Here is a 14,155-nt window from a genome sequence, read left to right as displayed (position 1 = left end):
TTCTTCACCAAAGTCTTAAAAAAAGCAGTTCTGATACCACTTAGGTTGTGGTTGGACTTGATGAGCTTTAAGGTCTTTTCCAACCTGAGCTATGCTATGATTCTCTACTTCAAATAGACTGTAACTCTTCAGTGAGAAAAGAAAAGGTTAGCACTGTGTGTCTGGGCATCTGCAACGTACTGTAAATGAACCCTGGTGGAAGACAGGTTGAATGCATGCAGCCTGCCCCATGCTGATGCTGCAGGAGGAGGCAGCCAGGAGGGGCAGCTCATCTGCTGCCTGCCCTGTATGCTGCTGAGCATACAGGTTAACCACTTGGGTGCAAACTAATTGAGAAATTAATTAAAACTGGGGAAATACAGAGCTGCTGGAGGATGGAGGAATTGTCCCCATCTGCCACCAGCCCTCAGTGAGCCATCCATAGCTCCTGATCCGTGGGGCTGATGCCAAGGGGGCACTCATGACTCAAGAGTCAGCCCTCTGCCAAAGTCCAGACTTTGAGTACATAAGGTATTCAGAAGCTTCTACATTTCTCATCACAACTCCAGCAAGATACAGCTCTGCCTTGTGTCTACCCAGATGATTAGTGTGAAATCCCAGCTTCTTAACCAAACACAACCCTAGGAGAGGTCATCTCCAACAGACCACCTCCTACCAATCAGCAGCTAACCAGAACCACGAGCAAAGAAGCCTTTTCAACACCTGACTTCCACCAGTCTACAAGAGAACTCCGTCAGTGCTCACAGGTGCACCACACACATGCTGACAGACCATACAGCTTCCTGGGGGCCCTCTGGTTGGATTAAACAGCTCAGGGACAGCTTTCAGGAAATAAAACAGCAAAACACCACCATAAGGCCCTACAGGGAGGAAGGCAACAGAAAAAACCCCACTGAAATATTTCTGTATTTCATACTAATGATAATAAAAATGGCCTTACCCACAAGTTGCGTGGTGTGGTGGCTGCTGGCATAGAACTATTCATGGCATTGAGCTCGCTGAGAAGTCAGTAGTTCAAGCTGCAGCAGCAACTTTCTATCCTAAAAGGAAATAAGAGAAAACAGTGAGTGCTGAAGAACTGCCAGGAGTCACTGGGTTGAGTGTCCCATATCCTCTGTACCGTGTGCACAGAGATTGAGGTCAGAGATACTGTCTGCGATATGTGAATGAGAACCAGGGGACGGCGCAGCACAGGGAAGGCTGTGGCCTTCTCTCAACCACCTAGGAAAGCAGTACTTAACGGAAGGGTGAACTGACCTGCTGTGGGGATGGGCTTTGCCACGTGTGCCAGAAACGCAGGTCCAAACTGAGGAAGGCTGAGCCCGGCACTGACGATTTTTCGAAGCCTTAACTTTCAAGTGAGCTGTGTGAATGGGAGGGTCGGGGGACGGAGGCGTAAGGCCACAGGTAGCTGCAGGTTGGGCCTGCAGGAATGGCGCTGGGATGCTGGGAAAAGAGCATCAACGAATGTGCTGCCGGGGCAACGTTCCATTAGATGCCTTACCCAAAATGCACTGCCTGACCTGCTCCACTGCTGCACAGAGTTCATCCTGGAGCTGATGATCACAGAGCAGTTCATCTTCACTTTACCTTTAAGAGACTTGAGAGCCATCCACCAGCGCTGAAATCGGCAACAAAAAGGTACAACCGTTGGCAGCCTGGGAGCCTGAGGGGACTTTTGCAATTGCAGTATTTAAAAAAGCAATCAATGAATCCAGTTTGCATTCTTCATCGGTATTCTCTCAGACAAGTTTGCCATGTCCCAGCTGCTACCACCCACTGCACTCATGGTCTCTTCATTCTTGCAGTCTTCGGGAATCCACCTCTGCCCCTAAGGCAGCCCTACTTCCAAACTGTAAGCGCTTCACATATTGATCTGTAGCATGACTAATTGTTGCTCGTAAACTGCTTTTTTCCTCAAAAAGACTCCAGTTACTTCCAAGGTACTGGAGAGTCTAAATATTGAACCATTTGCATCATTACTTGATGATTCTTTCATATAAAAATTAAACAATTTTGATTTTCCCTGGCTATAGCATCTAAATGAGAGGAGACAGCAAGCAATCAGGGAAAAAACACGTGTGACAAACTGAAAAAAAAAGATGTATTTTCTACTTAGAAACTGAAAAAAAAAAAAAAAAAAATCGGAGCTATTTTTTTCCATTTACAAACATTTCTCCTAATGCTCTAGAGGCCTCTGCCAGGAAAGGGCTGGGTAGTGAATGGATTTTAACTTCAGGAACCTACTAAAACTCTCTTCTGGCCCTTTTCACTGCCTTTTAAATATATTTTTCCCGTTCTCCTTGCTCTAAGCCAGGCATTGTAGATGAAAAGAGGCTGAGGCAGCCCACCGGGTTCTCATCAACTCTCTCAGCCTCTAACCAAACTTAGAGGTCAGTTTTCCTTTTATGCATCTGGAAAATGTAAGAGCCAAACTGAAGCTAAGATTAGAAAGCTTATTCACTCTTGCTGGTGCCTTCAGAATCAGGTAACAAACAAAAAAGAGTTAAGTGAGATACCAAGCAGCAAGGCTCTCCCAGGCCAGTAGGAACTCATCCTGTAGGTGCACACTGGCAAAGGAATCAATTTAATGAAGTTTTGTCACATCTACAAAGGCGAACTTCATTAGGTACAGACTGTGGAATACAATTTACATGGAAAGAGGACAGGCTCAGGCTCTGCTTTACACTGATCTGCGTATGAATGTCGGGCTTGGGCTCCAAGATTTCTTTCTGTCCTACTGGAAACACCCCAGGCCTGGTGGTGCCAGCTTCTGAAGAAGCAGGGAAGGGCAGGATGTCAGCGGGTCCAGACATCCCCAATAGACATGCCACTGTGCTGCGGAGAGCTGGGACTGTGGAGAGAGGCCTGGTCTCACCACAGATGGTACTGCCCGCTTTCTGAAGCCTCACAGGTACATTCTGAACAATGCCTTCAAACCTGATTTCACTGGTAGAGACTCTACTGTATCAGCCCCTCACACTAACCGACACAGACTGCAATCCCAAAATAATCACTTGGCAGCTGTAAAATGCACACGCTAATAATGAGCGCAAGTGGTGCCTCATGTCTGATCCCGTAATGTCGAAGAAAAGCATTATAGATGGAAACACTGCAAAATCAATCTGAAAATCTCTGGGCTCTGTTGATGAAATCAATTATCATCACCATAATCCAATGGGGACATCAGAGCATAGTGTATGAGCCCTTGTAAGCTGAAATCTGGCTGGAGTCTACTGCAGCCCCACCAGAAGCCTCATGCAAAAAGCAGAGGTGCGGTAGGGGAATAAGAATAGAGACGGACTGACACTGAGAAGGGCAGAGGTGCTTGCACATGCCTTATTTGAATGCCTGGTTCCCAGTTAGGCAAGCTCCAGCTAATTCTGCAGACAGCAGACAGGCTGGCACAGCTCTGCTTCTCACTCAAAGCTTGAGGCCCAAGCTCTGGCTTCTAGCACATGTGGAGACTCAGGCATGTTTGGTAAACGTGACACTTGACACTAAAGTCAGGCTGAAAAATACACCAGTAGAACGGTTTCTATTAACACAATCACTATTTACACAGAACATAGCGAAGGAAAGGATGGGAGGAAAAATTACTGTGTTTTGCTCTGGCCTCAGGCAGCATGAGAAGGCCCTGGCTGCCCGCAGCCTTGTCTCGCAGCACACTTGTCACTGATACTGCTTGAGAAGGTGACACAATGGCTTGAGGAGGAAGGTTTTAGCCCCAAATGAATGTTAGCCGAAAGGCACAGCGCGGTGCCTCCAGTAACAGGAGATAATTGGATGCTCTTTGATACACTGGCTGAATTCAACCTGTGAACAGCGAAAAATATGCACCTTGCCTTGCGTTTTGATACAGGAATTGGGGAATGAGTTTCAAGATTGCAAAATAATCCATATTTTGTTATTCTTGTGACTCCATTTTCAGTCAGCATCAATACATTACCTGTGAATTTTCAGATGTACAGAGTTGCAATCAGACATTCAATTCAAAAATGTGATCTTGTCTCTTTACCAGACCTGCATAAGCCCTCTCCTACCAGAGAGACGTACCCCTCGCTCCAGTCATGCCTTATGCATGCAATGCATACATTTGCGTGTTTTCAAGGAAGGAGCTCAGGAAGAGGATGCTTGCTTTACAATACATTGGGACCTCAATGTCACAAAACAAAGTAAGTCTATCTCTGGCCTCATAAAGCTATATTTTTCCCCATGCGTATCTATCTTTTCAGCAAATACAGCTAGCCTTGTTTCTTACTAAGGATGCTCAGATGTAAATGTCAACAATGCACCACTGTGTTCCATTTCCTTATCTGAATCAAAACTGGCTGTTCAAACACTTCGGAAAAAAATGCTTTTCCAGTGCCCTGGTTTTAATGCAGAATCCATTGAAATTGGTTGAAAATTCATTTCTAAGTCTAACCACGATATGAAAGAAAGAGTTTTTTGATATTCCTCAAGAACAGAAATTGACATTCTGTTCCATTTGTCTTAAGATAGTAGTGTCTGCTTCATGTCAGGTACAAAAATCACAGAATGGCCAAGGTTGGAAGGGACCTCAAGGATCAATAATCTCCAACCCCCCCTGCCACAGGCAAGGCCAGCAACCTCCCCAATTAACACTAGACCAGTTTGTCCAAGGCCCCATCCAACCTGGCCTTGAACACCTCCACGGATGGGGAAAAAGAAGGAAATGTATCATTTGTCAAAGGAGAGCTGTAACAAAATACAGCACAGCTTTCCGGAGCTGGAGTCTGGCAGCCAAAAAGAATCTTGATGGCACTGTACATTCTTTTACTCTCAACACTGAAGGAAACTGAAACTGCACAAAGGTAGACCTGGGCTGGGAGCAAAGCCCCCCAGCTGGTACCCATGAGCAAAGAGCTTTTCAGATGTGAGTTGGATGTCTGGCTGGCTCCATTCTGTTCTGCATCACCTGCTCCAGGTTACAGACAAGCCAGATGCACGTAGGCCTGGTGTGCCCCTAAGCACAGCATCCTGCATCCTGATAATGATGTGGACGGGCAACCTAGCAAGGACAGATGGTCTGCAGAGAGAGATGAAGCACTCTGGAAGTATGTGGCTAAGGAAAGCATGTACCCCATATGTCTCCGACCTTACAACAGGCTTTGAAGTTGCAAGGAGAGTGAGTATTTTTCCAGATTCAGTGGCAGATTTCACGTCATAGAGCAGGAGAGTTAATTCTGTTGTAAATAACTGCAGCACAGGGCACTCTGCATGGAGTGCCAGCTTTCACCAGATTATTTTTTTAATTATCTAATTAGGTAACATCTGTGAGAATGAGCCTCCTGTGCAGATGCTGGTGCTGGGGTAGGTGCTGCGGGTGGTGCAGCCCCCAGCAGAACCTTTGAGAGAAGGGGCAGAGGGGAGGGTCTGAGGCCCAAGCAGAGAAGCTTCAGAAGCTTCAGACAAAACCCTTCAGTTGCTGCTATGTGAATGCAGCTGACCACAAATGAAGGTGTGAGATAGCTGGGAAAAGCCAGGTGTATCTGCATGAAATACTGCAAATTCAGTGCTAAAGAAGGCAGAAATAGGCTTCCCTTTCTCCCTGAGTGTTGCAGCAAGTGTGAGTGTGGAAAGCTCTTGTTACCATCCCTGGTTTTTCAATGTGAACATGGAGCCATACTGATGGCAGGCCTCACAAACATATTTTTCTTTCTATGAGTGTACTATTTGAGAATTTACTCTGCTCTAATGGAGGGTGGATGCCATATCAAAGATAATTAATGGAAGTATTATTCTGTCTGTTCCCCTGCCAAGCTAAAACATTGGCATACAGCAGGCAGATCCAATCTGCAGACTGTTACAAGCACAGCACGTGGGCTCTTGATCATTGCTGGTGTAAATGCATGGCTAATGGTGGTGACTGTGCTGAAAAACTGTTTTGTAGCTGAGAATTTGCTCTATCAAAGTGTTACTGTGCTCTTTGTATCAGAAAGAAACAGAAGGCACAAGTTTTACAGTGACCTAGAAGAACACAGCCCAGTACAATTCCTCTCCAGTCCACGTGGCCCAGGCAAGCCCAAAGGTTGGAGACCTATGCAGTAGGACACAGAAACACCCAGATTCACCCACCAGTGCATTTTAAGTGTATTTTTATTTACAGAGTAGAGATGCCTAATAAGTTATAAAGTTAGACATCTGATAATTCAACTTTTTTTTTTTTTTGTAAAAGTATATAAATATATACATGGAACTCTATCAAGTAAACATTGTTAACTGTGATACTTACAGTAAACAGTCACCACTATCCTTACACTAACAGGCAGCTCTTAAAGCTTAAATACTGATTTAAGATACCCTCTATAAAATAGCTCCAACTGTACTAAAAGGCCAAAACAGTCTGTTGCCATACACAAGCTTTTAAAAGAGACCATTAAAATGGCATGGTAGTAAAGTTTGCCAGGATAAGAATACTGCTTTATCCCACCCCCTAAGAAACAAATACTCCAGAGCAGCTGCAGAGCTGCAGGAGTATTTCAACATTACTTTTTTTCATTTTTTTTCATTAAAATATTTTTATTTGAGTACTTAATCATTTATTAAGGAAGCTGCAAAAAAATGCAGCTTTATTAAATATTATTTACTGTTATACAAATATCTCACAGCTGTGTCCATGGGCTGAAGACAGCAGTGGTATGGTATGAGCTCTCCTTTGTCCGTACACTATGTACCTTATGTGCAGTGACACACAGAGGCAGATAGAGAAAACATTTCACAGCAGCTGAAGAAAAGGACTTTGACAGCATTGGCAGAACAAAGAACAGGTGAGAGCCTTCAGGTCCCTTCAGGCTCCTCACATCTGTATTTTCAAAGCACTTTCCAGTTCAGGATTTCATTTGCCTCTCTTCTTCGTGCTGGAGATGATTCAGGACATACAGGACAACTTGATAGCAGAAGATGTACTGATCCTGCAAGGGGAAGAAGATCACAGTGCATATTACGTTAGCAATGCAGCTTTGGGAGCTAGTGCACGATTTGGGGTGAGAATACTTTTCTGTTTGTTTTTGTAAACTCTGATGGCAGAAGTCCCTCATGTTCAAAAAGTGGTTGCAGATCCAAGGTAGGTTCAATTTCTCCAGATCCAGGTTATTCCCAGAAATTAGGTTTACTTCTGGCTAAACACCTCCCTCCAAAAGGAGGCTTCAGAACGGTTTCAGGGATTCACAGCAGCTACATGAAGCTCTCTCTTTAGCATGTAATACATATATTTATATATATTTTTGCAAAATTTCCTCTCTAAGATATGCTTTAATTCCAACCCCTATTTTTAGTCACAAACTGAAAGAGTGCAGCATGCTTCAAGCTGCATATATTTCTTGAACTATAAAATGCATCCTAATACTCAGTGGCACGCATCCGATTTCATTCTCATAACACAGAGCTTACATCAGAGGGGACAAGGACAATTCACTACAGGAAGCTTCCCGGCACATCAGAGTTCAAATCCCAGTGTCTGGAAAGCTGTATGTGGAGACTCACCTCTGTCTGCACCATGCCGTGCCGCTGCAGACGCATTGTGCGCACCAGGTCCGAGATGTCAAACTACCAAAATAAACAGCAGCAAGTTAAATGCTGAAAAAAGACATACGTGCATATACAAAATATCCTCAGCACCACACCAAGGAATCTGACCAGGCCCACGAAACGTAGCAGTGAAACAACTTACAATTCCGTGTACCCAGCACAAACTTGGTAGGTTACCAGCACGAGCTGCCTCAGGGCAATGAGGATGTGGCTCTCTTACATCACCTTTTCCTTTCTCTGTGCACCTCCACCAGCTCTCTGGATTACTATTACCAAGAGGTGGGTATGCAGAAAATTGAGTCCTTTGGCTCAATCTAACACAATGCTTTCCATTTCTCCTGCCTATAAAACTTCTGGGCATTTGATGGGTGCTTAAAAACCCTACTGAGCTTAGCATAGCTCAGCTTCCCTACAAATTCAAGAAAGGATTTGCTGTACTGGCCCAACGGTGGACACCAACACACAGAAGCTAGCCAGCACCTTCCTCATTATCACCCTAGAAAGTATATTCCCAGTGGTGCTGGAAAAATGAATTGACATACTGCTGTCTCAGGTTAAGGTGTTCCTATAGTGTGAGTTTGTGATGGTTTCTTTCATCGTTCATTTTAAATATGGAAGTAATACTCCCACTGTGCAGAGCTGCTGCAAGACAGAAGCACGGTTGAGCCCATTCTCTCAGGTACTCACATCCAGGTCTCTGCTGATGAGCCCCAGAACCACATCGATACAAATCAGGGTCCCTGAGCGGCCAATGCCAGCACTGCAGTGTGTTATGATGGGTCCTGATCTGTGCACGTGCCTCATGTAGGAGATGAACGTCAGCAGGTCGTCCGGCTGAGAAGGGGTGTCATGGTCAGGCCAGGCAGTGAAGTTCAGGTGGGAAATGTGTCGTACCTCACCTGTCTGAGGTTTAACGACAACAGCAGGAACAAAATGTTACGCATAGGAAGAAAAAAAAGAAGACAGAGAAGTTCCCAAATTTTAAGTCTTAGAAGAGAGAGATTTGCTCCATGAAATTGGTCTGCAATTCAGTAAAATCAAAGAAATGGTGACTTAAACTGAAAATAAACAGTAGGTGGTTAAATAGTATGGAGTTTTCTGTGCAGACCAATCATGCACAGGAACAAACCAGCCAGACTGAATGAGGAGTGAATGCTGTATCTCTACATATCTTTCTGCTTCTGTGGCCAAAGGCACCTGGGGAGCCGCATCTGAAGTCTAATTAGCATCAAAAAATCACCTCCTGGCCTAACTGCCTTCTCCTGTAAAGGTCCCACAGCAGCACAAACTGTAAGGCTGAAGAATTGCTCAGTAACTATCACTGGGCAAAGAGAAGCTCTACATTACCTCTTAGCACAGACACTGTGATTGAAACCAGGCAAGACACTAGTGTGAGGACAGAAATGCCAGCACTCAAAAAGCATGTAAAATCAGACTCACCTGGATCTCTTCTAGCTCCAGCACTCTGATGATGAAGCCCTTCAGCTGCTGAAACCTTACAAGAGCCAGCCGCAGCCTGTCTGTTATCATGGTGGTTTTATGGAGCACATCTGGCCAGTAGCGTTGGCATTTTATCTTCTCTCCCTCAACTTCCTGAGTCATCATGGCAATCACAGTACAGTTTTGCTCCCAAACCATCTGCCAGAAGTCTGCTACAGTAGTGGGGAGAGGTCCTTGACAAGCGATGTAGACAAACTCCTCATTCCCCACCGGCATGCGAATGAAGCTGGCGTTGATGTATCCACCTTCACTGCCAAGAGGAACTCTGGTGGTATCGTCTGCATTTCCAACACAACGGAAATACTTTAATGTTAGGCATGAATATAATTAAATCTTCACACAGCAGAGATGCTGAGCCTTACACACCCGCATGGTGTTTATCTCCAAAGTACTTCAACATTTCATTGAAAAACAGAAAACATAAAACCAATACAATACTTGCATTGAGATTCAAATCAGTACTTCCATTTGAATAAAGAAAAAGATGGCCAGGGAGAAATCTAACCAACAGATATCATGGTGCCTGACCTCAACTGCAGCACTCCTGATGCTGAGGCTCAATACTTCTCATGCAGAGCTAAGCCTGTGTCACTTGTCTCTGCTCCTCAATGCTTCTCCCAGCTAACTAACAACATTTTGCTTTAGGAAATTTGCTGACAGTAGGATATCTGTCTGTTACTCCAAATTTACACAAGTAAAACTGAAAAAAAAAAAGTCCGTCTACATCCATGTATCTCACTTAATAATAAGTGGGATCTATTGAAACACCTGTAAAATCTGTGGGCATTCATTCTTAGCTGTTGCACTAGTTTGTCATTCACCAACCTTATACTACTTTATAAATATTGACTTTAAACATGTAGAAAATGTCAGATGTATTTATTTTTTCCCTACTCAGCAGCAGATCCAATTAATTCTCCATACAAATTGACACAAAATATCTACACTAAACGTCAGACCGATTAATACTCACAAGGGAGGATGTTTTTGTATCTGTTCTTCCTCCTGTTCTCCTTTGCTTGTCCAATCAAACACTGATCCAATGGTTTTAACTCTTGAAGATTCTGTAGGGAAAGAATCTTTTCTAGGGTCACAAAAATGATACAAGGGATGGAATGCCTTTCCCACTATGACAGGCTGAAAAGAGCTTGGGCTGTTCAGCCTGGAGAAGAGAAGGCTATGAGGTGACACCAGATAGCGGCCTTTCAATATCTAAAGGAGAGCTACAGGAAAGAAGGGGACAGACTTTTTCAGGAGGGTCTGTTGTGATGGAACAAGGGGAAAAGGCTTCAAGCTTAAAAAGGGTAGATTTAGGTTAGATATAAGGAGAAAGTTCTTTACAATGAAGGCGGCGAGGTGCTGGAACAGGTTGCCCAGAGATGCCCCTTCCCTGGAGACTTTCAAGGAGAGGCTGGATTAGGCACTGAGCAATCTGATCTAACTGTGGTCCCCCGTTCCTTGCAGGGAAGTTGGACTGGATGACCTTTAAAGGTCCTTTCCAACTCTAAGGATTCTATGAATTACCCACGCATTAAAATGCTCTGAACGATACAAGTGCTGAGAGCAGCCTCTAAAATGAAGGAAACCCTAATGGATGTGCAAAATCATTCAGCCTAAGAAAGGAATCTGATTTCATGTAGCTAACAAAAAACACCACGTTGAACAAACAAACAACCCATTAAATATCCAGTATGTATCTCAGCTTCTTCTCCCAAGAGAGAGTTCACTGAACAAGACTGACTGTAAGACCTGGAAAAGACTATTTTCACATCCTGCAGCTCAACATTGCAGCATTTCTCTTCCTTGTCTATGCCTGCTAGCATCACATTCACTTGGCAATTTACCCAGAATAAAAAAGGCACAAACACATTTTTGAACTGAACTCCCAGTTCAACCCAATCTCATCTCTCAGCAGCTGCTGGGGGAAGGAATTCTTCCCATTCCTTTAAAGAGCTGCAAATTAAAGAACTGTGGTATTTAAGGCGGTGATGAATCAACCATTCAATTTCTGTTTCATCCTGTTAAAAGGCCAAGTTTTAGAAAAAACAAAACTGATGTCACTCACTTCAATCTCCTTGGAAGGAACCCCCTGTTCCAGCAGTCCTCGCAGCACTCTGATGGCCGCCTTCAGCTTGGCTCCGCAGTACTTGCCGCCAGGGAGCACACTCACAGCACGCAGCGCCGAGATCTCTTCGTTTGTCACCAGAGGGAGATCTGGCAGAAGAGTGAGGCTGATTCGCATGGCTGTGTAAATAGCAAACTAAACTAAACTAAAGGAAGGAAATACATAAAATGCAGTGCAATGCTGCATGTCCTTGTTACTGCTCTAGATTGTTCTCTTGCCATGAAAAGCTGCCTCATATGTATTATCTTATACAAAAAGCCATGACAAATTGAGCATCCTTGAGTGAAGCAGTCCTTCCAACACTCTTTGCTTCCTGTTATCTTCAGAATCCCTCCACACAACCCAGAGAGTGCACAAAGAGCTTCTCAGCTTGAGGGACAAAAACCAATTAACTAACATAACCAGCAAAAAGCAAAACTGACTTTGATCAATCTGGGAACAGAGGATTCTCCTGAACTCCAAACAAATGAAACAAACCCTGTATGCACTTTAAATGGAAGTTCTTAAAACAAAATCACCACAAAATCCATGAACGTGCACAGGGATGAGTTCAGAACTTTCAGTTAAATCAACATGTAACTGAGTGCCTATTTGTAGAACTTAGAGTAAAAAATTATAAATAACAAAATAAGTAATAATAAATAATAATAAAAAATCTTACAACTACCACTTGAAAGACATGTTAAACATCTTTATTTTTGTCGAAGCATGCTACCTATCAGGCCTTTGGTACTCCTCGGAAACATGACAAAATTAACAACTTGAGGGCTTTCTGCTAACGCATTTAAGTGTCCTAAATCTACTTGTTCACTCACAAGGCTTACACCGCTCTTTATTTTCTTCTATTAAGGAATACACGCTCTATAGACAGACGACTTCTGTATAAGGATTTCAGGACTTGACATTTCTAATTCTCAAAAAGTAAAGACTAGTATCTGTCAAATGCATCCAACTCAGCAGTACTCCATCCTGCCAAACTGAGCAACAATGGAAAATTAAGAGTCTATATATACAGGGAAAATAGTGAACAATGTGAGCATCGAGCAGGTAAAATTTCAAGCACACGAGATACTGATTTGATCACAATTAAATCCTGTAAACCATCATATGCTAAAGATTTTGTCAGACAGGTGGAGGAAAGCTGCTTTCAATTCCTCTGCCATCATAGGCCCAACCTCACCAACATGTGCCCCAATGGACTTTCAGACACACGTCACTTCAAGCTGTAAAGATTCTTTCCTGAATCTTTACAGCTTGAATTCGGCAAGTCACCAATTTTTCCCACTATATCTGTCATCAGACTCTCAAGCCATATCCAAGACTTAAAAATTCAAATCTGAACATATTGGCTGCTTAATGTGATCCTCAGTTTTCAATTAATCGTTTGCTGAAGCTCTTGCCTTTATTTACACGCTCCTGGCTGATTGATTCAATTGGCAATTCATCACTTCCCCATGTGATTTCATCTTCATCTGCTTGACTCAAGGGAGGTTGTGGAGGAGATCTAAAGTGAGCAAAGAACAAAAGTAAGAAGCGACACCTAGAGACAACCAATGCATTTGCAACTTCATGAAGCATCGCCAGAAAGTCATTTACAGCTACAAGTACCCATGGACCAAATCCATAGCAATGATCTCAGAAACCCACGTTAAAATATTTAACACAGAAATAATAACATGGGTATTTCCAGGACTCAAGGCAGGTCAAAGCAAAAGTTAATAACGTGGTCAGGCATGCTCTTAGTTTCCCACATACAAACAGTAGGTGTCAAGCACCCAAGTGGATACAGACTCATCAGTGGAACTACACAGGCACTTTGAGATCTGAAGAAATCACGATAAGGAACCTTGTAAAGATTCAAACTGAAGACAAGATTGTTTGAATTTCTTCTTCATTTGAAAGAAACAAACAGTACAGTGCAAATGAAGTTGTTTGGAACCATCTGACAGATGTCCTAGTTACTTGTTATAACCACGTATCCAAAGAATAAAAATGCAGCCAGGGCGTGGTAAAGCACATAAAGCTGACCAATATTCAGGTGAATTATAACCTTTTTAAATAACAAGGACAAAGAGCAATTTGGCAAGACACCACTCGTATACATATATCTCCATTTTTTATACCAATACACACACCCAATTGGCATTATAACAAATCTCCACTGATTACTTCAAATCTCATAGGTTTACTTTCAAGAAACACTGGAAAACAATGTTACCTTTCTGGCACAGCTCCTTCCTCACCATGGTCTTCACAACCATTTATGTGCATGGGCTATTGGAAGAGAAATAATGAAACACATCAAGGTCACTGTAATGAAGTTCACCCACTGTAGATTTTAAAGGACGTGAATGGCTACACATAGTATTTTTGAAGGGGAGTAAGTTCAAAACATCACATAATGCAAGACTTGACACTTTTGGACAGCTCATCAACCCAAAACAACAGAGAGCACTTAGAAAAGGCCATAATATTATAAAGCCAAAAGCTATCTTAAAATATTTTCCTGCCTGCAGCAGCAGAAAAATCATCTACACTTCTTCCAGATAACTTTTTTGTTTGTAATCCTTAACAACCTTTTATGAGGCAAGTTTCATTGTGAGAACTTCTATTTTCTGCTGAGCCACAACTGTCACAGAACAGGGCTTCACCTCTAAATAACAGGTACTCTGACATAGTTCTTCCTCAAAATACAATAGAATGAAATGAAGACTCAGAACAGAAGAGGACATTTCAGTTCTCCTTTAGAGAAAGAGCAAGTCTCCAAGATGATTTTTTGGCTTATTATGACCCCTGAAAAGTCTCTACTGTCACACTCAGAGAATTTTACTTCTGGATCTCCTAGAGAACACTGATAGAGCTGGATGCCTGACTTATTTCTTCACTCACTGACCAGAAAGCTGCAGGGAAATACTGGATAGACAGAGCCCTTCCAATTTGAAACAACATTCTGGAAGCTAATGACCGATGTGAAAGAGA

The 14,155-nt window shown here is 43.1% G+C and overlaps 1 protein-coding gene across 4 annotated transcripts in view; it reads right to left on the bottom strand.

The window, feature by feature from the left end:
• Positions 1-6,187: 6,187 nt before the first annotated feature.
• PTPN13 (protein tyrosine phosphatase non-receptor type 13) overlaps positions 6,188-14,155 on the bottom strand; it is a 107,187-nt gene continuing 99,219 nt past the window's right edge. For all 4 annotated transcript variants that reach the window (XM_042812601.1, XM_042812604.1, XM_042812603.1 and 1 more), the window contains exons 41-48: positions 13,395-13,450; positions 12,577-12,680; positions 11,117-11,265; positions 10,025-10,115; positions 8,992-9,329; positions 8,239-8,454; positions 7,507-7,569; positions 6,188-6,935 (exon numbers count right to left, since the gene is read on the bottom strand). In XM_042812601.1, coding sequence (XP_042668535.1) covers positions 6,852-6,935; positions 7,507-7,569; positions 8,239-8,454; positions 8,992-9,329; positions 10,025-10,115; positions 11,117-11,265; positions 12,577-12,680; positions 13,395-13,450 — 1,101 coding nt within the window. In that variant the 3' untranslated portion in view covers positions 6,188-6,851. The remainder of the gene's footprint in view (positions 6,936-7,506; positions 7,570-8,238; positions 8,455-8,991; positions 9,330-10,024; positions 10,116-11,116; positions 11,266-12,576; positions 12,681-13,394; positions 13,451-14,155) is intronic.

Source organism: Centrocercus urophasianus, unplaced genomic scaffold, assembly GCF_019232065.1.
Source record: "Centrocercus urophasianus isolate 14NV4802_14NV808 unplaced genomic scaffold, USGS_Curo_1.0 seq_13, whole genome shotgun sequence".
Taxonomy (NCBI): Eukaryota; Metazoa; Chordata; class Aves; order Galliformes; family Phasianidae; genus Centrocercus; species Centrocercus urophasianus.
Note: the sequence above shows the minus strand (reverse complement) of the source record. Positions and strands in the feature narration are given on the sequence as shown.